This window comes from Aythya fuligula, chromosome 3, assembly GCF_009819795.1.
Source record: "Aythya fuligula isolate bAytFul2 chromosome 3, bAytFul2.pri, whole genome shotgun sequence".
In the NCBI taxonomy this organism is placed as follows: domain Eukaryota; kingdom Metazoa; phylum Chordata; class Aves; order Anseriformes; family Anatidae; genus Aythya; species Aythya fuligula.
In genome coordinates this window covers 47874592-47889447 of record NC_045561.1, presented here as the reverse complement: position 1 = coordinate 47889447, position 14856 = coordinate 47874592, and the positions used below count along the sequence as shown (strand labels likewise).

Genomic DNA, 14856 nt, shown 5'->3' with positions numbered 1-14856 from the left:
CTTTTAGCTCACTGCTTCTTGATAGCAAATTAGGCCTTGCACGCTGCTGGATTATTCAGCAAAAGGATGACCTCTGTCAAATGGTACATTAGGAAGTTCTAGGAAATAGAAAAAGCTACTCAGGCTAATAGCAAAGAACATAATCTAGTATTGATCTTGCAACACCTTGATCTTTAACAAAGGGTGACTTTAATAAGCAACCTGGGCAAACAAAGAGGAGCCTGAAGAAAAGACAGGGAGAGTGGGAATGCCCATGGGGCCTCAGTTTGCCCAGTGACAGAAGGAAGAAGATATTAAATCATGGTTGCAATGGCAATTAATTATTTAACATTCACAAAGATGATTCAAGATGAAAATCACTATAGCACTGAAAAAACTTTACTAATATTTCCAGAATAATAGCTACACAAGAAGTTTGGATTATTTTCACTTTTTGTATTCAACCCAGAAGAGCTTCACAGTGGCTCTGTTTTTTCCCAAATAGTCCAAATCCAAACGGTGCAATTCAGAACTTAGAAGTGTGCTTTTTTTCCACATCCTCAGGTCTTTGTTGTGCATATTAGCAAATGACACCGAGGCAAAATTTCACACACTGAATGGCTAATTTTATTTGTATAAAGATATTTGATCTTAGTTCTAAAAGCAAACACAAACTTCGGAGAGCTTAGAAATAATTCAAATAAACAAGTGTGAACCACACATACACAATTGACTGAGAAAGAACAAATTGATGACAACAGTAGAGTGAATTATTATATTAATGTTTTCCTTTGCAAAACTTCTAGCATGAAATAGACACAGCAGCATGATATTTTCAACCCATTAGAGCTGAAACATCCCTCCTATGCTCAGTCTTGCTGAATGCTGAGTTAAAAAACTTCCTGCTGCAGGAAGCAAATGCAGAAAAATGGTACAGTGATGGAGTCTTTCTAATTCAGTAAAGAGATCATACCACCCAGATCTATGAGCCGCAAGCATTGCAGTGAATGCAAGCACACACATTTATCTTAATTTTCTCCTCAAACCACAAAGGAAAGTTGTATGGCAATTCTTCATTACCAGTGTCTATTTATATCACCTTCTTTTATCCTAGGCTAGCAAACCTAATCTTGACAACAGCCTAGGTAATAGACCAGGGCTCTCAACCAGAGGCTGCTTGCACTATTCTGTGGCCTGCCAGGTCTTGGATAGGAAGGTAAGTGATGCTTCAGGTATGCATCACATGCTAGTTTGTCTAGAACAGGACACTTTCATACACTTATGATGCTGACCTCACTCAATATACTCTAGTTCTCCACTTATTACAGGGTATTTATCAGAACATTAGTGAAAAGCTGCTAAATTCCATCCATTCCACTTCATGATGATTTTTCTTGCTTCCCAACTGTGCTGCACACAATGACAAGGCGTGAATACCCATAAATAACAGGAAACTCCAGTATGAGCTGTCACAAGCATTTTTTGACATCCCTTCTGCACTATCCTCTTAGTGAGATGGTGGAAGAGTCCACCTTGTTATCTCTGGGTCACATTGAAGGACACAGATTTAATTCTGTCTGTTTCTATACTGAGTCTGTTGGAAAAACTAACAGGGATAAAGAGACCACAGAGACTTCTGAGAACCATACAGCATTGCAAGAACATGCACATGGAAAGCTCTTTATGCAGTTAATCAGTATCAGGCACTAGAGGAAAATGTGCTACAGAGACAGAAAGCATCCTGAAATAGAAAGAAAGCATCCTTCTTAAAGTAGCATCTCATTCAGGTAACAGTGCACACATCATCTTGTCATACATAAAGTAAACAAAGTATGTAGACACAGCCAGCAACTAAGCAGTGCCATTCAGGGTAAAAACATTGATGGCAAAACTTGTTCAAAAATATTGGAAGCATTAGATATATAATGTTAAATTCACATGCCATCATATTATAGACTGTCTTACGCAAGCACACTTTTTTTATGACCATGCTTATTTTGCATATCTGTGGTAGCACGGGCATCATCTGAAAACTGAAAACCCTTGATTCGGAATGGAATATGAAGCTGTTGATGTTATGTTGTGCTCAGTTTTGGTGAATGCTTGTTTGTTGTTGTTGCTTATTTCCATTCTGATAAGCAAAAAAGTTGGTCATGCATTACTTCAAAAAAGTACCCTAATGCAGCTTCCTTAGAAACAGAAATACTTTTCCTTTTGATCAGAAATGCTTGGTTTTCAGTTAATTTTACTTGGCAAAATAAGATTTAAGAAGGAAAAATAGAGATATGTAAAATTATGACTTTATGTATAGAATTTTAAAAAGGCTTAGACGTCTCAAAAGAGAACACATTGCTCATTTTCCTGCATGAATGTGAGAACAACTGTGGATGCTTGAAAAGGTTCAAAGGAAAAACAAAGAATAATTAATTGTACACAATGTTCAACCTTCCATAACACTTGTATTAACACTGCCCACTAATTATTTTGAGCTAGAGCTCAGAGCAAAAGCAGCCTCATCTTTTGAAACCTGATCTACAAGAGATGATGACGGTCCAGCTTAAATTCCTGCTGTTTTCTCAACTTCTGCTGAACTGTTTTATAAACATGGTTGCATGAATTAGCCTCCTGTCATATTTACTGGTGTCTTTTACTAAGTTCTGGGAGAAAAAAAAATCAGATGTCTAGAGCTAGAGGTCTACATGGGCCAGAGGAGCTTTGAAAAAAAAGTCCATCATTTGAGTCATTTAAGAGTCAAAAAATCTCATAAGGAGAGGCGCACATAGCTATGGGACTAGTGCTCTGGTCTACAGAGAGATTCAGGCTAATCAAAATACTAAAAATGGTTATATAGATCAGGAAAAGGAAGGATATCCATCATTGGGAACACGTTTTATGCACAGGCAAAATACAGTGTCAGTACCATGCTGATCCAGCTAAGCTCACATGAAACAGCTTTGTGTGAGCCAATTTGTCTGGTGTGCCTAGGGAATTCTGCTGTAAAACGACCTGGTTTGTGATGACAGCAAGTAGATAAAATCAAAGTCCAATGCTATACACAGGGTACTGTGTCAAATACAAGACTTTTACCAAATAAAATCAGAGAGCTCTGTTTTTGTGACATTGCACATCAAGGTTCTCATTCTGCATGTTGCAGATATTCATATCAGAACACATGAAATTCAGGTAGCCTGTGAATATTGGATTTACACCGTTCTAAAGCAGAAAATCTAATCCAAGAGAGGTCATTCTTGTATAACTGTTTTCCACCAGTGGAAGGAAGAACATACTTTCTCCTGTAAGTGGCAACACAGACACAAAGGACTGTCAGCTTAACCTCATCAACAAAAACAGCTTGTCACATCTTTTTATTTTATTGCTGCCCAAAATAGGAAAGATAAAATTCTCTCTATATAGTTTCCATCTATTTCTCATTAGACAGAAAGTTAAGACCTACCCTCAGATTTCCTCCGGTGCATTTTTATTTATAACATAGAGATTAATTTTGCAGGATGTTTCCTGGTTATTTTTCTTGCTCCTTTAATTAGGCCTCTGTGGGTTGAAGTGTCCTGTGCCTGACATTGTAAATATGCCACCTACTAAAGCCAAGCTGAGGTTTCTTTTCCCATTGTTTAAGATACTGTCAAAAACGAGCTACATGTGCCATTTTTGTACAGCCATGTTTTATTTAACTTTTTAAATTTATCTGATGGAAAAACAAAAAATCAATGGTCTAATAATAGATGTTCCAGATTTCATACTGTAACTCAGGACTCATTGAAAGATACCGTGTATGATGAATCTTTTCAATAACCTTTTCTTTCACTAAAATTTCAGTTTTAGTGAAATAATTCATACTTTTGTAGTCAGCATTTACTGTTTAGCAGTTTGATTAATTTTTCCCCTCTTTCCAGTAGAGAAAGATGCTTACACAGACATGCTGCATGTTTCTCATTTTAACTCCTGGTAGTATATCTTTTCAAATACCACACCTCTTTTTCTCCTACCATTCTAAAAGCAGTACAAAAAGTTTGCTGTAATAGTGAAGAAACAATTTTGTAAGCAATATTTGTAGTATTTTACAGCTTAAACACAAAAACCTGACATCCAGGAGCTGATTTGGGATGTCTAATATCTATGGAGTCCAATATGATATATATATATGCTTTCCCTAATAACATCCATCACTGAAGGTTCAAATAAAACAAAGTTTGCTACTTTCTTCACACAGCAAATCAAGAGACATTTGCAAGTCCATAATTTTGTCAGCATTCTCTCTATTACAATTTAACACTTAAGTTGCATAGTCTTTCCGTTCCACACCAGCTTGTAAGAAATACATTGCATCAAATATGATTTTCATGAAATATTAGCTGCATATTTAGTATTACAATATTTCAGCTAAGGATATTTTGTGGGTGCCTTTGTTTGGAAATTCCACTTCAGAATGAAATTCCAAAATGGCTCTTGCTCACAGTCACCAATATGTTCTGCTGCATAATTACAGCAAACTTCCACCTACATAGAGACCAGGCTTCACAAGTCTACGTGATTCAGGGTTCTACAGGGAAAATAGTATAAGAGGTTAGACAGATGTTGCTCAGTGGTTGGGAAAGGAAGCCTGTCAAGTCATGGCTGTATATTTTATACCACCTACTGGCAATTTAGAGATATGCATACATGAGGCAATGGCAGGAAAAGAAAGCCTGAAGGCTCGCTTGAAGCCCAAGTGAGCTGCAAGCCTTTCCAGGAACTACAACACAAAAGACAAAAACAGGATGCCAGGTGATGTTACAGGCTTCCCTGGATGTGTGCACAGGCTTCACGCTGTGCCTGTGCAAGCACAGAGCTGCTTTGTGAGAAGTTATCTTAAAGGTCTGCTTCAGATCTGATCACCTGTTTGAGAGCTTACAGCCAAGTTAGGTCTGAACCCCCAGACTGTCATTAGGCATGGGATGATAGCTAAGGCCTTGAAAGCACGTGTGCAGGATCATATGGGAAGTCTTAGAGCTATGAACAACTCTCAGTGGTCAATTACCCAAATGCAACCTTGAGAGCTGGGTAAATACAGTTTTGGGGATAGCAAAGAGGAAAAAAAAAACATACCAGATTTAGGTAAACACACTATAGATAGTAAATTTGGATGCAATGACAACTTGCAGACCCGTGAAAAAGAAGTGTGGTAACTAACATATAAAAATAACCCCAAGCAGAGTCTACAGTGAGGTGGAAAAAAATATAAATAAAAACATAATTTTCCTCCTGGTAAAGGACTCATTATTTCATTATATATCAAGCAGTGTCCTCTAGCTTCCCATCTTTATAAAGTTCAAACCCTTTCAAGCAGCCTTAAGGACTGTATATAGCTCCTGCTTTGTTCCTCTTGTGCTCCTTTGCTGTGGTTGCGCTTTTCCTGCCAACAAACTCCATTTCCCTTTCCCTGTCATCCTCCCTTCACAGACCCACGAGCTCTGCTCCCTCCTCTCGACCTAAGGGTTCTTCCTCTTTCATTGTGACACCAGGCCCAGCACAGGCCCATTTCACCACCACCCTTTCTGATTGATTCCTCTTTGTTGTCCCATATCACTTCACTACCTTATTTCCTTTCTTCCCTCTTCCTTCTCCTATTTCTGGAGCTTCCACTATGTCTCTGAAAAGTCACAGTCAAACAACATCATCTGAACCCTGCCTGTACCCATCAGTTCTTGGCTATTATGGAGACTTGAATGCCTCTGTTTCAGGCTCTACCTCTCTTTCTGAGGGATCACCTTTTCTAAGACTTCCCAAATTGTTATCTAGTTCTGAGGCCACCAGCACGCCTACCTGTCACTGCTAACCCCCAGACCCCAGACTCCACATCAGCCCAGGGCCACCAGCCCCAGCATGGCCCCAGCAGGGCTGGGCTCCAGCTCCCCATGGTCCTGCCCCACTGTGGGCCCATGTCCCAACCTGGCCTCGGCCCATCCCTGTCCTGTTCCTGTCCCCAGGGAGGTGCCCAGTGTCAGTGCCCCCAGTGCCCTTCTCCTGGTGGGGCAGGGGGACGGGACAGGTTGCCAGGCCCTGCCCTGACAGACCTCTTGCAGAGCTCTGACATGAGAGCCTTCTTTGAGTGGCACTGCAGGTCTCCTTGTTCTCTGTGTTGTCAACATCTGGCTACCCAGCTCCTCCACAACATCCCTTTTTGGCTTTGCTTCCAGCTCTTTCCCATTCCTCATGACCCACTGCATTTGTCTTCATTATGCTGACTTAGGTCTAAACCTTTCCTCTTACACTGGAAATGTCAGGGTTGTGCAGGTGTTTGTAGAAATGCTAAGGTAATGAAAGGTTCCCTTCAGTATTGTAGCCACCAGAGGCAAAAATAAAACCTGCCTTTTTCTGATAGAAGATATTTTCCTGAGACTACACATCCTGTGCCAATTCTGGAGAGGAACAGTTTGATGGCTGCATGTCTGGTTGGCCCTGAAATCTGAGTAGAAGCAGTTGTGACAACAAGATCTGTTTCTAAAATAAATGGTATGGAAAGGATCCTGACGAGGGGGAAGGACACGAGTCAAACTGGAGGAGCTGAAGCCATAAAAGGCAACCCTGGAAATGTATTATTCCTACCTAGAAAAAGACAGTCAAAGGTAAAACAATCTTCACTGCTGGGACAAATAGTACAATTATAGCAAATTAACTCTGACACATAGGGTTCTGAATCTAACAGGAAGAGTGCCAAAAAAAAAAAAAAAAAAAAGGGCAGAAAACACAGATAGCTAAGTGTTTAAATTAGTTTCAGTAAAGCAGATGAAATAGTCCCACATGCATTTCTTTCCATATACACCCCACAAATGTTTTGTATGCATTGTACACGAGTGATGTATGCAAGGCAGCTTTTACTGATGTAATTCAGAAAACCAAATCAAACCAAAACAAAAACCCAGCGTGTCAGCAACACTTATGGTAGCATTGTTTTAGCTAGCTAGGTACTTGTTCTACTGTTTACAGAAAGCAAGAGAAATCATTCCTTCAGTGGCACATCACCACCCTGTGGAGGATTTTAATCAGTGCATCTCGCTTTCTAAGAATAAGGCGGCTGATCAAAGTCAATTAACTTCAACGCAAGTTGGAGTCTAAATGAATTTTGCGTAGTCTGTGATCTTGCCCGTACTGAGGAATTGATTTGCATAGCTACAAGAGATATTCAGGTATCATTTAACTATTCTGGAACAGCTCTTTGAGAGCACAGGAACATTTTTCAGGTACGACTAAAACGTTTGCATTACATTGGAAAAACAGTATTTAACTTCCCTAACTTAACAGATCTAATTGAGTGCAGTTCATTTGCTGAGACACTGGACTAGATGAATGTAGCACTCACATTGTCATCAGGAGGCAGTAAGGCAATATGCAAATGTTTAAAATAAACCACTTCTTCCTGTAGTCTTCTAACTTTTCCTGGCACACCTTTATCTTTTGCTCTAAAGCATGGAGATTATACAAGCGTGAACTTTCAGTGACCCAAAATTCTTAAAATCCTTTGTAAGGTGCCATGGTGACCGCTCAAGGCTTTCAGTACTCTAGGCAAAACTGGCATAAATAGCTTAGTGGACATAGGGCTCACTGCTCATGTTGGGAGGTATTCAATTTCTAGCTGTGCTTAATTCAGGTAAGACACTCGGCTTTGGTCTTCTACTTTACCAGGCTTCTGGATACTTTAACTTAAGTATCTCTCAATGTCTCTTTTGAAGCTGTTTTGTTTTTATATAAGTATGAATGGAAGCTGGAACACTTTTTTTAAGGTTGCTTCAAACAATAAAGATTATTCCTCATAGAAGATATTTAAGCTGCAAATCTCCTCCTTGCAGAGTAACATAAATGCTAGAAGCATATATATGTCTTCAAAAAAGAGGTTGCACAAATTCATGGAGTAAAACTTTGCTGATAGATGCTATATGCAAAAATCCACACCCGAATCACAAGTCTATTAATAGAGAGTGGAAAATATTCAGGGAATGGGACATCATTATGCTCTTGCACTCTTCTCTAGGCATTGGTAACTGAAATCTCTCAGAGACGGGGTACTAGACAGTTTCTGGGTCTTGTACAGTATACATCTTCCAGGGCACTGGAGGTAGATGCCCTGCCTGCCACGATACCAGCTGTTTAATTCTGACTCAGTGAGCATTGATTCTCTTTTATAAAGTAGAAGAGCTTCACTGAGAAAGGTTAAAAAGAAAAATCTCTACAGAGGTTGCCTAGTGCAATAGTGGAAGGTTTCCCTGCCCATGGCAGGGATTTTGGAATTAGATGATCTTTAAGATCCCTTCCAACCCAACTCATTCTGTGATCCTATGATTCTATGGTAACACATGACAAAGACTCTTAGTATGTCCCCAGCTCCATCCCAATCTCTACATTTGACGAGTAAGAGGCCCCAAAAGCCATCCTCAGACAGAGCCTGTCTGCAGGCACTGACAGGAGCTGGGTATGCCTTGTTGGGAGCTGGCCATAAACCTTGTCAGCACCTGCCCACAATCCTGCAGCTGCCATGTTGGACTGCCTGGGTCTCAGGGTTAGCGTTTCCTCTTAGCATTAAACATGCCAGACATCTGCATTTTCTTACAGTTTTTTACTCCCTAGGAGAGCACCCAGGCCATCAAGGTGTGAGGTATTTAGGGTGAATCACTCCTGTTCTTTGCTCTCTCTCTCCCTTTCTCTCGCTCTCTTCTGTGAGAGGTTGTGATTCACTTATCATGGAGAGCAGGGAAACTCCAATCTCAGACAAAGAGAAATGTTGGGAGAGAAAAACTATTTCCTGTCCAGGGCTATAGCTACAATAGCTGCAAAATTATGGAGCAGCTTAGAATAATTATCACCTAACAGCTTCTAGCCTACGCAATCCATTTTTTTATTTCTCTAAACTACAACATAAATTATCAACAGCATCTTCTGCACACGATGCATAAAACCCATTACTTTGTCCAAACCCACGTGATTTCCTGACTGGTGCATTGAGTACAAGCTGCAAGACAGGAAAACTACAGAAAGCCTTTCAAAGGTGTTCATGTTGAATAGAGACAACCCCAAAAGCCCATTGGGAAGGCTTTTTCTTTGGCACCTGATGGTAGAGCTCAGTGTGTTCCTGGCAGAATTCAGTTACTCTATTAATCAGAGCATCTGAAATCCACCAAAAAGCCAACTCCGGCTACAGAATTCAGTATGAACATAATTGCTTTTGCTTGGGATTATAATTAGGACCCATCCGACAAATGTCGTTCTAGTTGGACCAAGGATAATGATCAGGATGTAATGAGTTGTGGGGATGCTTACCTTCTGGGCCATGGCTCCCTGTGTGCTGAGGAGAGAGCTGCATTCCCCTTCATGGTATTCTTCTTTACATTCACGGCAGAACACAAACTGGAAAACAAACCAAAGCACACAAGTGATAAAAACACATTAGGGACATAGACAGCAGAGTACAACTGTGAAGAGTCATATAGCAGATGATCTCTTGCCCTTCTCATCCCATTAAATTCCCATAATCCTCCTAATTGTGCATCTTATTATGCAATCTGATCATTAACACAACAATTTTGCAGTTACTATTATACATTTCTTTGGTGAAGTAAAATAAATGCCATTATTAAAAATGAGATTTTGCTACATGGTCGATTTAAGGACATAAAGTCATTCTAGATACTTCTGTGTGTGTTTGTGCTGCAGTGAAATCTATTTATACAAAAAGGGCGCTGCCTGAAACAAGTAGTTTTGCTCTATAGTGTTTACCAATGTAAGCAGTCCATTCATAGTTCTGAATCTAATGCATTCTCTATGGAAAGCTGTTACTAAATTTACTGGGACACGATCACTTTATATAGGTTATATGAAATGCCATTTTCTAGGAAATTATACCCTTGCCATGGACTTTTGAGGAATGGTTTAAAAAAATCCATAGTAAGAACACAGTGACAGGTTACTTCACATGGGTTTTAAAGGACTCCCTCTAGACCCTTGTTACATTTCTTGCAATTGTTCTGGTTTCATCCTCCTTAAATTACATTGTTCTTTACATAAGAGCTCATTCAAAAGTAATGTAATGTCTTTAGCAGATGAGTAAAACAATTGTCCCTGCCTCATTCTGAGCTGCCACTGCTCCCTAAACTGGTTTGTATGTATCAAGTTCAATGCCTTTTTTAAACTCTAAAATGAAGATATCTGTCTTGACATGTGTCAAAATCTTTGACTCATCAATGCTGCATTAAATTCTGTGTCCTTGCAGGTAAGAGGAAAAGTCAATAATGTAAAATGGGTCTCTCTTAATACTTTTTTAAAGCCATGTCATGATGCCAGCCCAGACTCTCAGCAGTAAGCTGTTCTGACTGGCATTATAAGCAAGACTGATAAAACAGCCTTGATTTTTGATGCAGAGCTGCATTCACCAGTAACGAATAAAGGATATCAGGACATGACACTGGAACATTTGTCTGCCACAAATTCCATCTTTTGCATTTTCATTTTGAACTCTTTCAAGCCTTATTGTCACTTTTCTAAGAACCACTGAAAATCGTATTTCATTGTCATGCTAAAGAAACTGTGCTTCTGTGAAAAGAAACATTGTGCGAGTCCAAAAGGGTTGACTCTGTTATTCAGAAGGTCAGGGAAATTTGGAGTGGGGAAATGGAGTGGGTGTTCCAGCTTCTAGAGATATCGAACCAAATCACTTGTTTGCTTTCTTGTCACTTCTCTAACTACTTTGTCAACGATTTTAAATCTTTTATTTTACTTCATCTGACATTGATCTGTTAATTCATTTGTGTTTCTTAGCAAACAGCTTAACAATGAAGGCACTTCTGCAAGGTATGTTATATGAAAGGTTGCAGTATTGTAATTACAACAATTTGCACTGCATCCCAAAGTTTCATCTATGTTGAACATTGCCCAGACATATAGAGATGTATGTACTCTCTGTCTGGATACCTAATATCTCAAAACTTATCACTTATCAATGAAGGTTATAGCCAGGTTTAACCATATTTCTTACTGTGTGTCCTATTCTCTTTTACCTTCCTAACTTTATTTCCTTATAAACATATCTGGCTGAAAACGTTTGTCTGAAAGGGCTTTGTATACACTCACTATACCACTGCCTTACCACAGAATGCCTCAGTTTCCTCTCCTCACTCCAGTCTTTCACTTTTGCAATTGCAATTTTAAACATTTCATAAATATTGAAAAGGAGGATATGCTGAAGAAGGAAAGAAAGGGGGAAAAAACAACAAAACTAAACCAAACCAACCAACCAAAAAAAACAAACAAACAACAACAAAAAACAGGACATATTTTGTAAAGACATTCCAGCTGTCTCACAGTGTAGTTTAGGTTGCATTGACATTTATGATAACAATAAAATTAATAAACTCATGTATTACTTAAAGGTGTGAAATGCATTTTCTCGCTACAGAGGTCACTCTCTATACTTGCCTTTAAAATTGCCACTTAAAAAAGTGCTCAGGGGTAAGATCAAAGTGTTGTTTACCAATGTTTTCCCGACAGGCTTTCTGTACTGGAAGTGCGTATGAGAGCGTAAACTGGGCCTTCCACTATCAATTTTGTATCTTGAAAGTAAGTCTGTGAGTGACCCTGTCACACGCTTGTGATGGAACAAAGCCTGATTTTTTTTGGTGAGCCAGGATACTCACTTCATATCTTATTAGATAATGGATGAGTTGTAAAATCAGTTCTGTGGCAAAAGACCACCCTGGAGGCTGATCGGTTTGTCAGAATAAATAGGCATCTCCCCACAGAAATGCATTAAGCACTCCCATTTTATGGTAAAGCATGCATCATAAAGAAAACGTAGGTCATTTACAACAAAGCAGTTTGCGATAGCTCCATTCATTTTTTACATCCAGACATGAAAAATATAATAAAGTTTCAGTAATGAAATACAGCAATTGCAAAAGTGCTGTCATTTAACTTCTATTTTGTAGCTTCATTAATATTAATACAGTTATTTTGCCTTTGGAAATATAAGGATTTAAGTTGTTCAGTCAGGATTTAATACTTCTGCATAAATTTAATATTAGTATGTGTTTAAAAAATACTATAAATAGTGTAATTACTAACAACAGTCACACTTTCTTTCCCTTTATTTGCTGAAAGGTTGGCAGATTACTGTGATAACATAAATTGTTCAAGAACAGTGAATGTAGAACTTACTGTTGTTACCCTTGAAAGATTCTTCAGCTAGAAAGCGACTAGCACAAAGAATAAATCCCAAAGGTCTGAAACCTACCCTCTAGGTTTACGCATTAAAATGAGGATTAGCAGGGAAATCCCCAAAGCACTTGAGGGATTTGGGCACTGGAATAAACATATAACCTGTATGTATGCTACTACAGGCTTTTGAATATCTGTAAAAATGTATAAGATAGGCCTAAGCAGAAATTCTGAATACAAGTGATCTCAAAACAGAAGGTATAAAAAGTCTCAACAGGGATCCAAATCCTGTTTTAAAAATCCTCCTCTCTTTATCATCACTCAAACAGAAGGTAAAATCAGTCCAAACTCTGGCCTGTTCAATGGAATTTGTACCCCACGGCTGATATGTGCAGTGCCAAGAGTGATGCTGAAAGAAACCTGCGATGATGAAACCATTATTCCTGACCAGACCATGCATAAAGTTTCAAGTTTGGAAGAGGAAACAGAATATAGCTCTAATTTTTAAGGAAAAAAAATGAGTTTGTCAGTTATATGCTGAATTGGTTTTTAGAAGAAGGATTTTGCCATTTTTTTTTTCCTCAACATTTGTAAGATTTGTTTTTTTTTTTTTGGGGATTAAGCACCACACCTCTCATTCTCTTGCCTACTCCACGCATCTCTTCTTTTGTCTCTAACACTGATCATCTCTCCCTGTAATTCTTGCAAAGTATTCATGTTCAAATTATCTCTCTTCCAACGTCAATACAATCCTCCCATTCATGAATTCCCACACGAAGCCTCAAGTTTTGGCTCCATACTGTTACTTTTAAGTTACTCTTCTACTCAGATATTTCTTGTCTTTTTCACTCTCACCTTCTCTTGTGTCTACACAGCAAAATGAAGGCAAGGTTGCAATGAGGTAGTTATAGCTGAGGTTTAAGCTGTGGCACCATGGGTACACTGCTAGGGACTTTGTAAGGTGACAGCTCAAGTGTGGGCACAGATTTCTTACCAGATTTCTGCAGTCTATGTTGAAATCCAGGCTGCCATGTTTTCCTTCCTACAGTTAGCACTATTAGCTAGACTGTGACATATGGTTTGTCCAAGTGTTGTCCAAAACAGACACTGAAGTCCACATTAAAGACATCAAGTGAGGAAAGACCCACTCATACCTCTGGCAATGTGTCTTAATGCCCTTCAAATCATTGTTAAAAATTGTAACTAACACCTACTTTGACTCTCCCTGGATTCAGCTTCCAGACACTACTTTCTGCTTCACAATTATCTGCTAAAATATCTTTCAGTATCTCCTATTTTCTTTCTGCAAAGGTACCTATGTACCATAATCATGGTACCCCTGAATCTTCTTTAACCTAAGCAGAGACTCTAAGTTTCTCACTGGATAAGCCATTCTGTTACTACCTCTGTCCAGCCCCAAATCATATTCATAGCAGTTTTCTAGGGACTTGCTTTTGACATTAATTATATTTGACTAATCTTTGTGTCATTGCTGTGCTGTATCAGCAGAGTCTTTTTATTTACTTCTGGATTGCTGTCAAGTATTGAATTGTGACAGGTATGCTATCAGTCCCTGCTGAATGCTGCTAGCAATACCCTGCTGATCATGCAGTCTTTACAGAAAGACTGCTTTCTGTGATCTGTCAGTTCGTAATCCACACAACGACCAACCAGGGAGGCATGCATACTATACCATCCGACAGTGATGAGACAATGCTTCTGCTCATGTCCTAAACATTGCAATTGGAACCCAGTCCCCTAAAACTCTTTATGGATATGTTATGGTGCTGATTTCCTTACCAGAATATTCTGTAGATTGAAGTCATACAATATATGAAATTGATTTTTCCACAATTACTCTTTCTTATCAAACTTATAATCTCATCAAAGAATGAAATCAGTTCCTTTTGATACAACCTACTGTCACTGAGAATATATTGACTAGCAATATTATCAAAATTGTTTTGTCTTCTCTGTTCCTTCGTCTTTTTTCCTTGATCTTCCCTCATTCATTCAGTACTGTCTGTCTGGGTCAGTCGCTACAGATGGGAGTCATGAAAATTAAATCTACTGAATGAAGGCAGGATCAACACTTCCAACACTGCTGTAGCTTTCTGTCAGTAACATAAAACTAGAATGCAAGAGAGGCCAAGGTCCCTCAAAACCATGACTGTATGAACAAACAAAAATTACAGATCTCTCACCTTTCATTTAAAATGCAGGGATTACAACTTTTATCTTGCCTTTTCAGGAAAATGTGTTATAAGAAATCAACCTTCAACTTCTCTACACACTCCTTCCTCTAAAACCAAGTCAACCCACCTTCCCTAAGCAAAATAAAAGTGTACTACATTACTATCATAATTCATGCTAAAGGAGAAATAAACCATAGATTACAAGCGTTAACTTTATTATTAAATGAGCTGCTAAAAAAGAAATATGAAGACCTACTGTAATGGGAGGAGTCTACAGCATATTGTTAAGAGAATACAAAGCAAGTAAAGTATAATCTAAGATATATATGATTAATTTGTGATTAATTGTTTAATTTGTATATAGCGAATATATATATATTAATCAGACTAGCAGGATTTTTTTTTTTTTAACTGGATTTTTTAAAAAAACATTGAGAATGATTTATTGGATAGTAACACTGGAAAGGCAAAAAGATCCATTTTT

The 14856-nt window shown here is 38.6% G+C and overlaps 1 protein-coding gene across 1 annotated transcript in view; it reads right to left on the bottom strand.

The window, feature by feature from the left end:
- The window catches only part of PRKN (parkin RBR E3 ubiquitin protein ligase), a 639177-nt gene that overhangs the window by 7821 nt on the left and 616500 nt on the right, over positions 1-14856 (bottom strand). The window contains exon 11 of the mRNA XM_032183870.1: positions 9289-9375. Within this exon, the coding sequence (XP_032039761.1) occupies positions 9289-9375 (87 nt within the window). The remainder of the gene's footprint in view (positions 1-9288; positions 9376-14856) is intronic.